This window comes from Symphodus melops (genome assembly GCF_947650265.1).
Source record: "Symphodus melops genome assembly, chromosome: 5".
Classification (NCBI taxonomy): domain Eukaryota; kingdom Metazoa; phylum Chordata; class Actinopteri; order Labriformes; family Labridae; genus Symphodus; species Symphodus melops.
Window position 1 is genome coordinate 6331136 of NC_136695.1, and position 17513 is coordinate 6348648.

General features: G+C 38.5%; 1 protein-coding gene across 3 annotated transcripts; it reads left to right on the forward strand.

Annotated features, from left to right (window-relative positions):
- The first annotated feature begins 13736 nt into the window (after positions 1 to 13736).
- On the forward strand, positions 13737 to 17262 carry mc2r (melanocortin 2 receptor). Of its 3 annotated transcripts, XM_079344433.1 has the most exons (4): positions 13737 to 14393; positions 15963 to 16302; positions 16560 to 16628; positions 16963 to 17262. In XM_079344433.1, exons 1-3 carry the CDS (start codon positions 14023 to 14025, stop codon positions 16605 to 16607), a joined length of 759 nt encoding a protein of 252 aa, XP_079200559.1. In that variant the 5' UTR covers positions 13737 to 14022; the 3' UTR covers positions 16608 to 16628; positions 16963 to 17262. The 3 variants fall into 3 exon arrangements, with proteins under 3 accessions (XP_079200559.1, XP_079200558.1, XP_079200557.1); XM_079344432.1 differs by having other exon boundaries at positions 16560 to 17262; XM_079344431.1 differs by having other exon boundaries at positions 15963 to 17262.
- The last annotated feature ends 251 nt before the right edge of the window (positions 17263 to 17513 follow it).

The window sequence follows — 17513 nt, forward strand, 5'->3', positions numbered from 1 at the left end:
TGTAGAAATCCAAGTGTCGGCTGTATAAAATGAGTCAAAATAAGCCACAAAGTCAGTAAAGTAGCTCTCTTGAGCTCCATGTTGTTCTCAGATGTGAGGACACATCTGACGCATCACTCATTTTAAAATTTTTTTGCTCGAGTTGAGAAGTGTGAGTGCAGGCAGCGGAGGAATGGGGAAAGGAGACAATTGTACTTAACAGCATAGATCAAATACAGTCAGACATGGTCAAATCACTAATACTATTTCATGTTATGAACATTTCTGTTGAATTAATTACACAGCAAGCCATCCTTACTTTTGTTAGAGTACTGCTTATTAAATGTTTGAAAACACACCCACTTGTGCAGAAGCCTCTCCATATACTGAATCATGTGAAGAGCCTTTAACATGTGATCAGATGATCCTGTGTAATAAATCCCATGCAAAGGGAGTCAACTGTGTAGGCAAGCAGTGTACTGCAGAAAGTAACACCTCTGCATGAATCACTTTTGTCTGTTCAGCAGTTTGTCCCAATCAAGACTCCTGTCTGTTCTCTTTTTGCTTCCTGTGTGCGAGTCCTTCCTTGATGCATCCTCATACTGTATTATTTGCTCATGTTTATTTACAATAATATTAATAAGTAAAACATACGTTTCAGTACTTAATGTAATTGATACTTATAAGAGGCTGTGACAGAACTGTAATTGCTTGTGTGATCATCCTTCTCTCCATCGTTCCTTCATTTTCTCCCTGCTTGAGAAACACTTCATTCTTTTAAATGTCCTCTTCACCATACACTATGACAGTGTTTTCGTCTTTGGATTTCTCTTGATCTCTCTTGCTTCATAAATAACTGTCTGTGCAACACAATTCCATCCCTATGTGCACTGTGTGCATGATAGTGTTCATACTGTTTATACAGACTTACATCTTTAAGTTACTGGCATTTCAACTGTTCCTTTTTTGATGCATATTTTTACTAGCTCTTTGATTATTGTTTTAATGCATATCTTTTTTTTCAACACTTATATTTGTATCTATTTAAAACATTTTCACACTGTGTGATTTTCTTCTGCCATCCTGCTTTGCTGCTGTAACAATGTAATCCTTAATGAATTAAGGATTACCTTATCTTATCTTATCCTGTCATCTTTACAAGGATCTAGTGATAACTTTCGAACATTCTTGGAAAATGTCATGATTCTACTTTCCTAGAATATTGCCACGAGGAGCAACTCTTTGTACGAAGCATCTTTGTGAATAAAGCCTCTGGCCATAATTAGACCAGGACAAATAAGTAAATGAGTCTTTCACACTATTAAAACACAAGGTGGTTACATATTGATGTTGTGTTTTTGTTGAACATCATATATGAACATACTGTGTATAAGCAGGAAGTTTGAGAGAGATGATTACTAAACACAGATTTTGTTCAGCATGTGAACTTTTAACAATTTAATCAACAGAGATGTTTGATCTTTAGTTGTATAGCGCCAATTCATAACAAATGTCACCTCAAGACACACTACAACACAGCAGATAAAATAACTGACTCTTTGTTAAATATTTTACCAACCGAACATTAATCGATCATGAGTACTCAGCAACATTTGGGAAAGTTATAGTGGCAAGAAAAGACTTTGTGGTGAAACCTCGAGCAAAACCAGACTATTGTTTAACAGCCTTCTGCTGAAACTATTCTGGATTGGGAAGTGGAATAAAGGGAGATGCAAAGAGAAGGAGAGAGATAGAGACAAACAGAACAACAACAATAAGAATGATTTATAGCAACAATGTCAGTAATAATGGTTAAAGTATGTGTAGTATTAGCAGTAGCTAAGTATGATAATAGACGTAATCAGTCTAATGTTAACATTAGCAACTGTAAGATGATGAAACAGGGAGGAATGACCATGTTTCAGTTTTTCTCAGTTGCTAAAACACTAAACCCTATTGTCTGAACCAAACACTCCATTGCCTGGACCCCCTGATTGAATCAATCACTCCTTTGGCAAAACCAGAAGCACTTTTCACCTGTTTAGACACAACTTGTCAACACATTTTCATTGTGTGCACCTGTGTTACATAATGATGAACACAGATGGCAAAAGTCAAACACAAGTAAAACACAGTTGTCACTGGTTGAACACAACAACTCAAAATGGATCACACCTTTGGCTAATGATGTGAGGGACCATGTATAAGGCAGTTCAGAGAGCACTGCTTTGTGAGGCACTACAATGGATTGAACTCTGAGAGGAGGAGTTCATGTGAGAGGTGGTCGAGGTGGTCAGCGAAGACAAAGAAAAGTAATATCTGATGACATCAGAGCTACCATGTCTGCTGCAACAGAAGCAGATTGACCATGTTCTTGTCCATGGTATGAGCATGAGGGAGGCCAGTATGTAAATATTGACAGCAATTACTGTATGACTATACTGCACACACATTGAAGGAAACCATTGAAGTAGCTGTGTGCCTACAGTGAACAATAAACATTTATTTCTACAGCTTCATGCCCTGAGCAGTGTGTTTTCTATTTTATCTATGTAGTGTTTAGTGACTGCTCAGTCGTGTTTTTTATTTTGACTGACTCGGGGAACAATTTGACAACAAAGTTCAGTTTTGAGCACAGATAGAACTGTTTTGAGGTGAAAGTTTGGTTTTGCAAGAGGAGCCTGAGGTTTTTTTTGACTGTAGCTTGGGAATTGGGTTTTGTGTTCACAGTTTAGAGAAAAGGAGAGGAACTTTCAAGAAATATGTCTTAGCAATTAGGAAGATCTGTAACTTTAGAGGTTGAAGTTTAGCAACTCAAAGATTCACTCTAATATTTATTTTAATGATTATAGATGTAAGGCTGTTAAAAGTCCAAACTAAGTATCCATCACAAGTTGATGACGACCACTTCCAACTCACCACTATTTGGTCCTGAGGGCCCCAAATAAAAATATAGGGAAAATAAGGTTCTGGTACTTTCTGCCATTACATTTAAGTTATCATCACTAAAATTCACAAAAAATTAACATAACAGTAATAATCCAAGTCCAAGAACTGAACATTGTGGAGCCCCATGGAAAAACAGAGGACACATACAAACTGAGATTGATCTAAGAAAGGGTTTAAACCAACTAGCAGTTCCTGTCATTTCCTTAGATCAACTGTTCTATAGTGTGTAATAGGTGTGATGGTCTATTGTGTCAAATGCAGCACTACGATCTAACAGGGCGAGAAGTCCCCTGTCTGAGGCTAGGACTAGATCATTTGTAAATAATTATTCCTCAAATAAACTGTTGTCATGGAGAAAGTCCTGACCTAATATTTTAGGGGGGCAATCAATTTAAGAGTAACTTTCAGCTAATCAATAAACTGATCCAGCTGAGAAGGACTAATGTTATTACTTATCACTATCAGATAAACTTCTAGGAAACACAATGTTGTTTCATGGAGTTAAGTCTGGTAAGAAGAAATCAAATGTTATTAAGAAGTTATCTGACAGAACAGGTTTTCTGGAAAAACTGTTAGGTAATTGATTTCAGTGTCACAAGATCAAGGTCCAGAGAGTGAGAATTTTTTTACACCTTGGGTGAAGCTGAGAACTTAACAAAAGTTATACTATAGTGCTAAAAGCAGGCAACCAAGCCGCTCTGTGGAAATTGGAGAGATTCTTTTCCTCCTGGTAAAAGTTATAGTATTATTAGATTCACTTGGAAACTAGTTAAAGTGGAAAAGTTACATAATTGTTACTTTACCTTCATGATCTTATTCTTTTTTTTTTGTAACTTTTTATGTATACCACACAAGTAAAACACACTACGATGTACACAAGTCAGTCCATAACATATTACCCTTATTCATAAATACAGAATACCTCCATTTCCTACCAGTCCAACATACAGTAACTCAAGATTACATATTTTACACAGATTCAGACAGAGAATTCTGACTTCTCTCTAATATTCACTGGTACATTTAATTTATGTCCCGATCTGAGTGTTTCCTCCCAATCATCATCTGTTATTATTACGTGTGCTTCCAATTCCCACCTTTCTTTAACATCCATATTATCGTTATTGGAATCATGCAGTAGTGCTTTATATATTGTTGAAATCAGAAATCAAAAGACATAAGTTGTTCTTCAACTTTGATTGGATCTTTACACATTCTTTCCCATTCCTTAAATGTTTGGAGATAGTGTCGCAATTGCAAATATTTATAAAATCATTATTTGGTAGATTAAATTCCTGTTTCAGTTGTTCAAATGATTTTAAAATTTGCTTTATAAATACTATATATTAACCCCTTGTTGGTCCATTTCTCAAAACCTGCATCCATAGTCTCCGGTACAAAGTCTGTTTTTTGTTTTTTTTGCTATTGTTTTTGCTATTAGGGCCTGATTTACTAAACGTTTGCGTGAATTAAAACGTGTGCAAACTTGATACCACCAGCAAAAAAAGTGCTATCTGATACTAACAGCGTGCAGTGAGGATTGCCTCTTTCATATGTGCAAAACAATACGTATTGTCCAAATAGTACGTTTGCCTTAATGAATATGCAAAACGAGGCGTTTCTGCCTCAGCGTGCAAAATACTGGGAGGAGAAAATGCAAAGAAGTTAAGTTAGTACACGCAATGTGATTTACCAAGCCAGGCAATAATTGCGGTGATTGTGACGGTGTCTGAATTTAACAACTTTGAAAAGAACGTGCTAATCCAAGAGCCCCAGTGTTATGCACTGCAGGCTGCAGTTAGGAGGAGACATAGGCTCAATAAAAGATAGTTAACATGTTTAAATGACAGAAAAATAAATGGTATGCATTTATTTTTAATCTTGCTTCAATAATAGAATAAAAGAAACGCCATGATTACATTATAACTGAACATTCACAGCGTCTGCATTCTAAAGAATTTCAACATTGACACTGTCGTCCTATTTCCCTCTTCTCGCCAACATCGGGTTGCGTGTCTCTGGTGCGCTCCGGAGCGCACCAGCGCTCGTCTCTTCACTCTACAGTCCCCTCCCCTGCTGCTGCGCTGTGGGACGCTTGAATGGGAGGGGCTCACCATGCTTGTACCTCCAACTTCAGTACCTGTTGACAAGGCATTTATGTCCGATCAGACACAGCGCTGACCAGCTTCTGGTGCGCAACGATGGCACAAGTGGCACACACACTGAGCACCAGTGCCACAGAGGACTCGCTGCTCCTCCGCAATGTATTACAATTCATTCAAAAGAGGGAGGGAAGAAAAGAGAGGCCGTGTTTAATACCGAGGTTTTCTTATAAGCCACTTTTTCCTTTTGTTATATTCATATCTGCTATTACTTGAAAATACTGGACGTTCATTTGCCTCTCACTAATACCTATTTTGCGCCTGCAGTCGTCCAGCTTTCTGTCCAAACTCTCTGTGACGTAAACCAGTAGAACACGCAAAAGCCTGACAGAAATACTACCGCCTCCACAAGGTTTGCACCTGCCGTCATTCACGCAAATGTTCTTAGTAAATCACCCGCAAAACGCCCACAAGCCAAACGCGCAAACTTTTGAAATGAACACGCAATTTAGTACTCTTTAATTGAGATCTTAGTAAATCAGGCCCTTAGTGTGATAACTTCACATTATGAGGGAATGGTAAAGAAGAAAACTCATAAAGATGCACTTGTTGGGGCCAATGGTGTCTCAAGCCAGTGATTAATTACCAGTCCAGTGTGTTTGAAACTCATATGCTTTAAAAGTTTATTTTTCCAGCCTCTCTAACATTTCAGTCAGTGATTGCAATCACAACATGAGGATATTAAAGAGGCCATCCTCATCAACAGTCCCGAGAAACCTAAGAGGGCTCAGGAGCTCCCAGACAAAGGAGAGGTTAGTAACTTGAATATAAAGATAGTGACAAGAGAGAGAGAGAGAGAGAGAGAAAAATAAGAGTTCAAAGTGCTAATTCCCCCGGTAGTCTAGACCTACAGCAGCATAACTATCCTATACACTGACTGTCCTTGTGATGATGTCATAAAAGGACACACTCTGTAACTATGAGTTTATTTTTTTAACAATGCACAGTGATAACAGACAGAGGTAAACAGCAGGAACTTTTCTATCTAAATTCCGATCATGAATTATTCTAGAGGAATGAAAATGCTGCGTGCAGATTTTAGCAGCTTTTTTAGGTGTTTTATTAAACTCAACTTTGCACCATACATTTTGTTATAGGGAGTAGAAGGGCTCTGTGGGGCTGTCGAGCTGTCAGAGGTGTCTTGAGCTATGGGATGATCAAATTTTAGAAGGAATTTAAGCAAACCGTTTACTGGCAGATTTAGCACTAAGTTCAGTAATGGCAACACAGAATGTCTTATTGGAAATTTATGTTAATCCAACACACATGACCAAGTAAATCAATGCTTTAAAGCCCTGCGCATATACCACAATCAAATTTGGGGCCTTGATCCACTTGCAGAAAGACTTAAAATAAATGACAAGAGACATTTGGATTAAGCTTGAACAGGTTCGATGAAACTTTTTTATGTGACCAAAGATGTTTTTTCTACAAACAGACAGGACAAGATAGAGAAAGGACAGACATGGACAGGCCGTGGGTCACTTCACTGACTGTCCTTGTGATGATGTCATAAAAGGACACACTGACAAAAAAGAAAAACAAAGATAGAAGAAATAACATGATTCACAGCCTTGGTGAGGCAGCCTTTCAAGGCTACAACAACAGTGTTCCCTGCCTCCCCCATAAAAACCCAATCCACTGCATCAAACCTGTTTAAAATAGTTCCACATCAGCCCTTATATGAACGCCTTTTGTTCAGATGTCGTTTGAAATGAAGAAAGCTTCTCTTGACAAAGGCCTCTATTCAGGAAAGTTGTGGATGCAGTGGGGCAGCGAGTGAGTAAAAAGTAAGGCTTTTACACAATTCTTTATTTCATTCAATTTGGTCCATGAGTTATAGAAGTGCATTACTGTAAGTGCGTTCTCTTAAAGCTGTAAGCACCACAAAGTGTTCTGAGTTTTCATCCTAATGTAGCTACAAAAATAGGGTTCCGATTAGTAGTCTATGACCAGAGACATTTTGCAAGTGAAGAACAAATCGATCATGGTTATATTGGGATAATCTACTGCTGAGGAACCTTTCAGCTAAAAGTAAAAGCATAAAATAACAGCTTAGATCTGAGGCGGCTGTGTGATTAAAAGAAAGCAGCCAGCAGTTGATGACACAGATTCGATGTAAAGCTCCATTCATTACCGTTCCTGTTCCTATTTGTGCAGCTCTGTCTGATTCATACGGATTTGATTATTTCTCAGTGCAAGGTCACCAGTGAGCGACAGTCCTTCCATTATCATGGCTCACTTTGTCAACTTTTCTATTAAATACTGTGATCAATTTCAAGGAAATGGGAGCAAAGCAGACAAAGGCTTTTATACTTCTTTCTGAGAACTGTGCATGGTGTACAATAATATTTTTGACAAGAAAAAAAAAACAGCTCATCAATGACCCATTTGTAGTATCAACTCTGTCCAAATTGTGCTATCAGATTTGAACATTCGTCTCCATTCTGCTAAAAACAGAATAATAATGATCATTTGTTATAGAGCCCAATAAAAATGAGTTACTGTTGCTGTATAAGCCGTTGTGCATACTAAAGACTTCCTTCCTCATAATGCTGCATTAGAGGATAGATCATATGATCATAAGGGGTGTTTAAAATCACAACACCACGCCAGACAGTGGAAGCCATCTATTCGCTCCTCAGATTATGAGAAAAGACTGTGTGGAGAAAGCTTGCTTGCTAATGAGGAGGGAGAAATGTTTAATGGGAGAAGAATAGAGCCGCACAAATAAGATGTGGGCTTTAGCAATAACGGTATGAATGAAAGGCTGGAATGGAAAGAATGTTTTAGGATCAGAGGCTGCACTGATGAAAGCTGATCACATATTTCATGTCGTGAAGGATTTTCCTCTTTCTTACTTGATCAATAGAGGCTGACATCCAGCTTACCTTCATAGATACAGTACAGACAACATAGACAGTTCATTCATACAACATATGTTTGTATCTGTTCGAAGAATGTATTGCCGCAGCAGAACATAGTTTGTCTTTGGGGTCTTTAGGTTCTGACCTCATCACTCCTCCCAGTTTTATTTTACATGCAGAATTTTGAGGAGCAATGGGAGATACTGCTAACCCTCAGTTGGACTTTGCAGGTGGATGCTAGGGTGGTGGTGGGGTTGAGTAAGCTTGCAGTACTGCTGCTGGTTAGAGCTGGCAATGAAATACCAGAGGGACCAGAAATCTCTCGTCTTAAACAGACTGCTAATTGGAAGGAGGTGATGTCAGGAGATTGTGAATATTAATGCATGTCAGTGTAGCTGCCTGACATCGCCTGCAGCCTCATTTCTGTGTCTTGCTTTTGCTAAAATTGAGTTTGAGCCCATTAATTAGTCAAAATTTGTGAACGTTTCAATCTGAGGAAATTTCTGGTTCTGCATGGCTTAGTTAAATCTATTAGCAAGGAAATCAGCCTGCCTCCATTGTGGTGGATGGTTTCCCCGCTGAATTGCTGACATTTCTATCTTTCTATATTTTTTACAATGGTAGTGTAAAAATCACAACCTGACTTCATCTGGAGTTCATCCTTCAAACCCGTTGGTAAAATTTGCAGGTGAAGTCACTGTGAGCTGATAGGGAACACAGCCGGTAATATCTAAGAAAATACACTGCAAATATATGGAGAGCCATTTGAACATTTATTTAAAATCCTTGATTACAATAGTCCAAATAGTGAATTTTTAATGTGTTCAAAATGTTTTCACTTGACTTGTAAAAACTAACATTTCTACTATTACGGTTGTTTTTAGCTTTACTACTAGTTAACTAGTAAGGTCCAAAAAAGTTTAGTAGTTATGTTGTAAACTTCTAAATGTTTTCTAGTTACTCTATGTCTATTTAACATCACTAGTTAACTAGTGGAAGACATTGTGTTGCTCTGGTAAACTAGTTACCTACAAAACAGTACACTTGTTGACATCTGTGTTTAACTACTAACCTAGTTTCTGCATTCAATGAACTAGTTGCATGATAGTTTGTAGTATATTTCACCAGTTACAGTCACAGTAGTTTACAATGGTTGAATGGGAAGTTTTTCATAACAGTGAAGTCGATTATCTAATTGAAAATAGCCACAAAAAAGACAAGATATCAAATGTTGAAACTGAGAAATGTCCAAATGAGATGCCCAATTTAAATTTCATGCCAGCAAAATATTTGAAAAAAGGTGGAACAAGGCAAAGCAAGTCTATTTATATTGCACATTTCAACAACAAAGCCATTCAAAGTGCTTTACACAAGACATCAAAAGCATCATGACAGGTTGCGTTTACAGCGCTGATGCATGACTTTTCTTTTAACAACACTTTGTAATCATGTTTCAAATGGAAGAGAACGCAGCCCTGTGCATCTAATGTTAATGCATCCTTGGGAAAAACACTTAACACTAAATTGCTTCCATTGCTTTATTGGCGGCAGGTGTATGTGTACATACGTATTAGCCAATACTAATGGACACTTTGAATGGGTAGTTGACTTGCGTTGGATAACAAACCTTTGAGTAGTCAGAAGGCAAGAGAAGCACCATACAAGCTATTTTCAAAGAAATCTGTCTTTTTTTCCCGTTTTGCAATCATCATATTTGTTCTTACCTAAATTTAACACAATATCTCACATTGGTAACAACAGCATGTTACACGAAACAAAAACAAAAATCTGTTTAGGCAGGTTCAGGATCTGGTAGAAAGCTTGATTGCAGAGGCTGTTATGGCTCTTTTTGTCATTGCTATAATGAGATTCTCTACATAAAAGGATTTCAAATTCTGGTGCCCACACACTTCAAGCCATCATGTAATTTCCCACAGGGTTTGGAGCATGTTTAGTAGTTTTATATTTTTTTCCCACAGGTGTCCAAAGGATCAAGCTGTAGTGGTATACTGGGTCATTCCGTTTAGTTACTAGTAGAATGTTGCAAGTATAATATGTAAATGTATTGGCCATAAAAACTGACTCTGATTGAGGTTCTGAATAGGAGTGACAAAAATATATTGATTAGAAATTATTATAAAATAAAAACACATATTAAAAGTATTTTAAAAGAGAGCTTTTCTGTTCCTATTTGAAGAAAACCTTGATTCAAACTGAATCCACATATGTTGTACCCTGATGTTTGATGTTAACCGCTTAGCTTTGCTCACGAATAACACATATTAAGTCATTGAGGAGATTGACATGAAATTTTAATTATCTCTGAGGCACAATTTCTCTTTGCAGCAGAGGAGTTGCTGTGCACTGAATGCAAATATGATCAGAGTTACCGTCATATCACATATTAAAGGTGCATGTGCTAGGAATGCATAATGAGTTGTTCAATTTGATGGGTATAGGTGAATGAAGGACAACTAGTTTAGTTAAACTAACTAGATGGTAGCACTTGCGTCTTTAAAAGTAACTTCAGTTAAAACATCACACTTTTGGTTTATTCCCACAAACATACACAAATAGGACTTTCACACTAACATCTAACCACCTGAAAAGAACCTGATATTTGCCGGAGGAGCTTTACGTGTGAACGTAAACAGCCACATTTTTCACACGAGCTTCACCCGCAATTTCTCCTGCCAGACCAATAGTATTTTTTCTGCATCAAGTCCAAGTGAGCTGATGTGAGAACGCAGCAGAATATTCTCCAGTGAATTCCCCTCCAGCCAGTAGCATAAAGTAGTCACGAGGAACAGTGTGAGCTTTTTGACAGGCCCTAATGCATGTGCACGCACACATACACACACATGCACACACAAAGACACAATATAATTTGCAACAATGTGTTAGATGTAACATAAACGTATAGTGGCTTTGGAAAGTATCCAGACCGCTTTAAATTTTTCACTCTTTGTTTCATTGCAGCCATTTGCTAAAATCAAAAAAGATCATTTTATTTCTCATTGATGTACACTCAGCAGCCCATCTTGACAGAAAAAAAGGAATCTAAAGATTTTTGCAAATTGGTATCCTTAGCCAGATCACAGCAAAATCCTATCAACCCATCGACATCATCATTCATTCACAGCATGCTCCAACCCCTCCTCAACTGAAGGAGAAATCCTTCCTGCATATAATCCCACATGTTTTTTTGTAAAGTGTCTCAAGATAAGACTTGTATTGAATTGGCACTATACAAGTAATGACTGATTGGCTATATTATGCTACCAAAGTGCAAGGAAAAGCCAACATCATTAGTGATGATTCCAAGAACAAAGTTAAGGATTTGTCTATTTGTCGACTTTAATTAAGCAACTGTGATACTTATATTGGCTTGGAGGCAGAGAGGGATCAATAAAAGCCTGACTTAACTATTTTAATCAAGTTCAGGTTTTAGCACAGCAGGGAGATTTTAAGTACCACTTACACAATTTCTTTTTCCATTGTTATGATAATAAAATGTTTTTATGTGTTTCAAAACCAGGAAAACACTGCATTGGGCCATTTTGAATTTGAAGTGTATAGTGAGTTGTTGAAGCAGTAATATGCAACTCTGACACATCGCATTTAAAATTGGTACTGCAGACCAAATTCAAAACATTGGAGGGAGCTTTCAACCCCACCCCTTTCCTCAGTTGAGTAGGTGTGGATGCAGGTTACATGTTGCATACACTTAAGCTTCAGTGTTTTGCCAGCTCTGCATCCATCTCGAAACCTTTCTGTGCTCTAACCTCTCTCCATTTTCTGAAAATATCTCCATTATTTATCCTATTTAATCCCATCTCTGGTCATGCATACAAAAAACTCTTTAATAATAAATAATAATAATAATACATTTTATTTAAGGGCACCTTTCAAGGCAGTCAAGGTCACCTTACAGAGAAATAAAAACAGCATAATAAAAACATTGCACAACATAGTAAAAGACAACACAGTAAAAACATGAACACAGTCAAGTACATAACAAACAAAAACGACGACAGTGTGGGATGTGTGTGTGTGTTATATGGAATAGGCTGATCTAAAAAGATGAGTTTTGAGCTGGGATTTGAAGATGGGGAGAGAATTGATCTCACGGATGGATTGTGGGAGAGAGTTCCAGAGACACAGCTGCACAGCTGAATGCGCGAGACCCCATTGATGAGAGGCGGAAAGGAGGTGTGGTGAGGAGCATGGAGGAGGCAGAACGGAGGGCCCGGGAGGGTGTGTAGGTGTGGAGGAGATCAGAAAGGTAAAGGGGGGGCGAGATTATGAAGAGCCTTGAAGGTGGGAAGGAAAATTTTGAAGTCGATACGATATTTGACGGGGAGCCAGTGAAGCTGTTGCAGGACTGGAGTGATGTGGTCGATGGAGGGGGTTCTGGTGAGGATCCGGGCAGCTGAGTTTTGGACCAGTTGGATTTTATGGAGTAATTCGAGAGGTAGACCAGCGAGGAGAGAGTTACAGTAGTCTAAGTGGGAAGTAACCAGGGCATTGATGAGGATGGCGGTGCTGTTGGGAGTGAGAGATGGACGAAAACGGTTGATGTTGGTGGAAATATGCTGACCGAGTGATGTTATTGATGTGTGCTTCAAAGGAGAGAGTGCTGCCGAGGATGACACACAGGCTCTTAACTTGGGGGGATGGATGGACGGTGGTATTGTTGATGGTTATTGCAGAGATGTTGGACTTGTCCAGAGTGTATTTGGTTCCTACAAGAAGAACTTCAGTTTTGTTGCTGTTGAGTTTGAGGAAGTTGTGAGCGAACCAGGATTTAACTTCACGGAGACAGTCTTTCATCGTTGCAACATCTGTTGGTTTACTGTTATAACTGGTCTCATATTTGGCAAACAGAGTGGCATTCAAAACTGCTATGTGGGATTAGTTATAACTACCTTCCCTCTTTTGTCAAACAAAAACAAATCATTCCTCATATAAATGAGGGCATTCTAGCTGTGTCTGATGATATAGGTAATTCAAGTAATTTTAGGATTAAATTCAGTCGATATTTTAAATAATCCTCCTTTAAAATCCTGAATAAAAAGTCACACTGCTCTATTGAGAGGATATAGAGCTACACATGGAAATTATTTACCAAGCAAATATTAAGCATGTCAAGTATTTGTAATGAGATTAATTGAGCAGATTACAGAAACGGGGGGACTAGAATACAAATTAATAGTCTTACTTTTGTTTTTCTCAGGGGACACATCCAACAAACACTGCTCTCAAGACTGGAGACAGACAGGGTTGGATCGACACAGTTCAGAAGATCAGAAATCTACAGCTGCACAGCAATCTCATGTAAACAACTCTGGCACTGAGTGACACTCTGTAAACCCTGGAAAAAGAATCCCTGTTTGAAAAAGATAAATCTACTGAAAAGTCACACATTTGAAGAACAGAGGAGAACCAGGTGTATCAAGACCGTCATCTGACTCACTCTGACTGCAAATAGGACACATTCAAATGCAGCCCTCTGATGCATTTGTGTCCCATGTAAACCAACACCACCTCTTTGGGTCAGACTGAACTCTCTGGCACAGCCTTTACAAAGGTTTGACCTTGATAAGAATGATCATTCAAATATCCCTGTTTTCAAAGAGAACTGGATAGGATCAAACTCTAGGATAGGATAGGTCAGGATCCAAGAGCATATTTAAGAATGAACAGATCTGAATTACCAACGCTTTACAGGGGACTTCACACTACATACTATGTCCACAGGGGGCAACAGAATTAAAACATGATGTGGTGACCAAAGCCTTCCTCTTTTTTAAACCCTGATGTCAACCTAATCTACTGTGTCATGAAGCAAACATCATTGTAGTGTAATTTATAATTTCAAAAATGTTTTTAAAGTCTACCTTTTCAAAGGGGTTTTCTTCAACCAATTTAGTGGTTTCTGTGCAGGGATAAGGCTAATCAAGCTAATCCTATTCTTTTTTAATCAAAGTAATACTTAAATTATTTCAGTTTTTTTAATCATACAAAAAAGTTGATTTGTTTTGTGTTCATCTTTTCGTTAAGACATGACATTTTTGCTTGCAATGAACGCTTCCACAGTGAACCAGTCAGACTGCCCTGAGGTAAATGTCCCCTTCCCCATATTCTTTGCAATCGGTGTTGTGAGTCTGGCTGAGAACCTGCTTGTCGTAGTGGCTGTCATACAGAACAGGAACCTGCACTCGCCGATGTATTGCTTTATCTGCAGCCTAGCAGCCTTCAACACCATCGCCAGCCTCACCAAAACCTGTGAGAACTTGATGATAGTGCTTGCTGAGAACGGACACCTGCAGAAGACGGGTTCCTCCGAGACTAAATTAGACGACGTGATGGATTCCCTGCTGTGTATGTCGTTTGTTGGCTCCTTTTTCAGCTTCATGGCTATCGCTGTGGATCGGTAAGTATGCAGGGCTTGGATTTGCAAGAAGAATATGAAGTATTATTATTTCTATTCAACACAACATTAAATCTTTTCCTCCCCAACACAATAATCTTTCAAAATCCCTCTTTCAAAGGCATCATGATGCTCTTAGCTATTCTGTTCCTTTAGAAATCAAAGGGGGGGGGGGCAACACTTTTTAAAGGCAAGCAGAACTGTGGTGGGAAAACAGTAGGTTGCAAAACAAATTGGTTTCTTTGATCTGTTTACAGCTGAGCAGCCTGTTTTAAACTCTTTTTCTGTGTGGGTCCCATGACCAATTATTTTCTGCTCACATTTAAATTCAAAGCATCAGGCCCCACTAACTAGGACTCTGGGGATGATTTGGAGTTAGAAGTCAGAACTTTTCTCTGAGCACTAAACTTATAGAACTGCTGCTTATTTTGGACTTATTTTGGACTTTTATGCACGTTATGTACACTTTACAAAACCACCTTATTGTTCTCCGATCAGTTTCTCTCACCAAACATGCACATGCAGCTAAGTATTTCACATTTCCTCACTCTTATATGACTTTGACTACTGTTACTCAATACAAAAAATGTAATCAATCATGAATGTGCTGATTTGGTTCATATGAAGAAGACACTTTCCCTGCTGGGGTGTTCAGAAGCTTTCATGAATCTCTGACATGTAGGATCACAGATCAGACAGTACAACTATAAGAGAACCTAAAAACTTTGAAAACTCTAAGGAGACTTTCAAGGACTGAAAAAGTTGACTTGGAAGACAGCGTTTGTTTTGATCTGCAAATCTGCTCTTAAAGTCGCATCATGGTCCATTTATGGTGTTTTCAAATGTCCAAACTCGTGAAAATGTCCCTAACTGTTCATGTCAAGATACAGTAGATTGGTAACAACAAATGTCTCCACCTGCTTTTTCACAGGCTTTTTGCCTGCCAACTTGAGAAACATTTCTATTTAAGGTTGGAATGTCTAAAGGCAACACAAAATGTTCAGGAAAATTCAACTGGGGCCAGAGTGATGACCTTCATATCATATAACCGGTGTGTGATGTCAACAGTCCTCAGGCATGTGATGAGCCTGCTTTACATTCTTTAAAACTCGCCAGTATGTTCTTCTCTGCCCTTTAGCGGATACTGCCAATGTGTCAAATTACATGTAGCAGACAGACAATACAGACAATACATTTTAGTATCAGACCCAGTGTCTTCATCCTCCATCTTGGATTTATGCAGCATTTTTTTTTTTAATCATGTCACATCTCACCTCCTGAGGCTCATTTCTAGACAATCTCTCGAGAACGGAAGAGAGTGGAAGAGCTTCAGTTTTATGCAAATACTAGTGAATTGCTCAACTGAACATGTTAATAAATTTCCTTTTGCATATTTTTTTATAAAACTCTTTAACCATGAATAGGCACATCATTAAACCCAAAAAAAGGATGACTACATGTGATACCAGCACTGGAAACATTGATATGTTCAGCTGCCAAGCATCTGAGTGCTGACAACTTGACCAAAAAATAAAATCAAACAAATATTGAACTATTTGTTTTCTCTTCCAGTTACATCACCATCTTCCACGCTCTACAGTACCACAACATCATGACAATGCAGTGTGCGGGGGCCATCTTAGCTGTCATCTGGACAACATGTGGCGTGTGTGCCGTGCTCATGGTTCACTTCTTCACCTCAAAGTTCATCATGATATGCTTTGTTGCGTTGTTCTTCATCTCCTTGGCGTTTATCTGCTTCCTCTACGCCTACATGTTCATGCTGGCACGCAGCCATGCCAGGGAGATCGCTGCTCTGCCCTCCGGCAAGGGGAGAAAGTTTCGACGTCAGTGGTGGAGGGGGAGCATGAGGGGGGCCCTCACTCTCACCATCCTGTTTGGAGCATTTGTGGTGTGTTGGGCACCATTTTTCCTTCACCTCACCATCATTATGGTGTGCCCTCTGAACCCGTACTGCGAGTGTTACCGATCACTGTTCCAGCTTCATGTGGTGCTAATGATGAGCCACGCCCTCATTGACCCCGCAATCTACGCCTTTCGCAGCAACGAGCTCAGACGCACCTTCAGGAAGATGCTGCTTTGTTCAGAATGGACACAGTGCTCCTAAAATAAATGCATTTACTTCTCTTTTTTTCTTTTTCACTAAAGATTACCTACAGTCTGCTGTCGGTCCATTTGGTTGTAAATATCTACTAAGGCTGCATGTTAATCATAAAAGTAAATCAAAATCTCGGTTCAAAGATACATTTGATCTCATTTTCATTTGATGCCGATTTCCTTGCTCTTTTATGATATGCATTTCGAACACGCTGCACTTCCATTAGTGTTGCACTGAAAATACTTGACTTTACCACAATTTAAAGTCCATTTGTACAGATTTACAAACTGTTTGACACCATTTTAGAAATATGAGCAATACCTTGTGCAAGTTTATCAAACATTTATGCTAGATTAGGTTGAGAAGTTGGCAGTTATTTCTATGAATGTCAGCACTCTCTCTCTCTCTCTCTCTCTCTGTCTCACTCCTTCTTTCTATCTCTCCTGCTATCAGGCAGCCAGGAGTGTGTCTCTAATCTGTCTCGACCCTCTTAAACTGAAAATATCAGCCTAAACACTGTGGAAGATTGCATGGGATGGAGGTTGGAGGCAATGGATGAGTGGAATTTCTTCAGGACTATAGGGTTGATTCCTGTGTAAGGCAAATAATCAATATTGACTTTGAAGAAGTTTGAAGAAGAAGCTTTATATTAATGTAGATAGGTAAGATAGTTTCAAAACAAGCAACAGTTAGCTATGGCATTTGCTGTTTGTTATGTATGTAACATGCATGCATTGTGTTGATTGTTTTAAAAATTAATTAATTATTTTTTTGGTGACAAACTAGAAAAACTACAAGATCTAATTTGTTTTCAGCAACATTGAACATGTTATTGTTGCAAAAGTCATTACTTGTACGAGCAAGTTTCATTTAAAATGTTCTGATTTTTGCCCATTTATTATTGCTAACTTGATTAAAGAACTGTATTATTATAGCATGTTACATGTTGTTTTTTCAAACTTGTCTTTTAAGTTTAGTTCAACAAATCACACTGTTTTGTTTAA

Bases quoted from the DNA above. Each gene is read 5' to 3' on its own strand.
- mc2r (XM_079344431.1), top strand. From the start codon at position 14,023: ATGACATTTTTGCTTGCAATGAACGCTTCCACAGTGAACCAGTCAGAC. The intron at 14,394-15,962 runs GTAAGTATGCAG...TTTCTCTTCCAG, and splicing joins ATGGCTATCGCTGTGGATCG to TTACATCACCATCTTCCACG.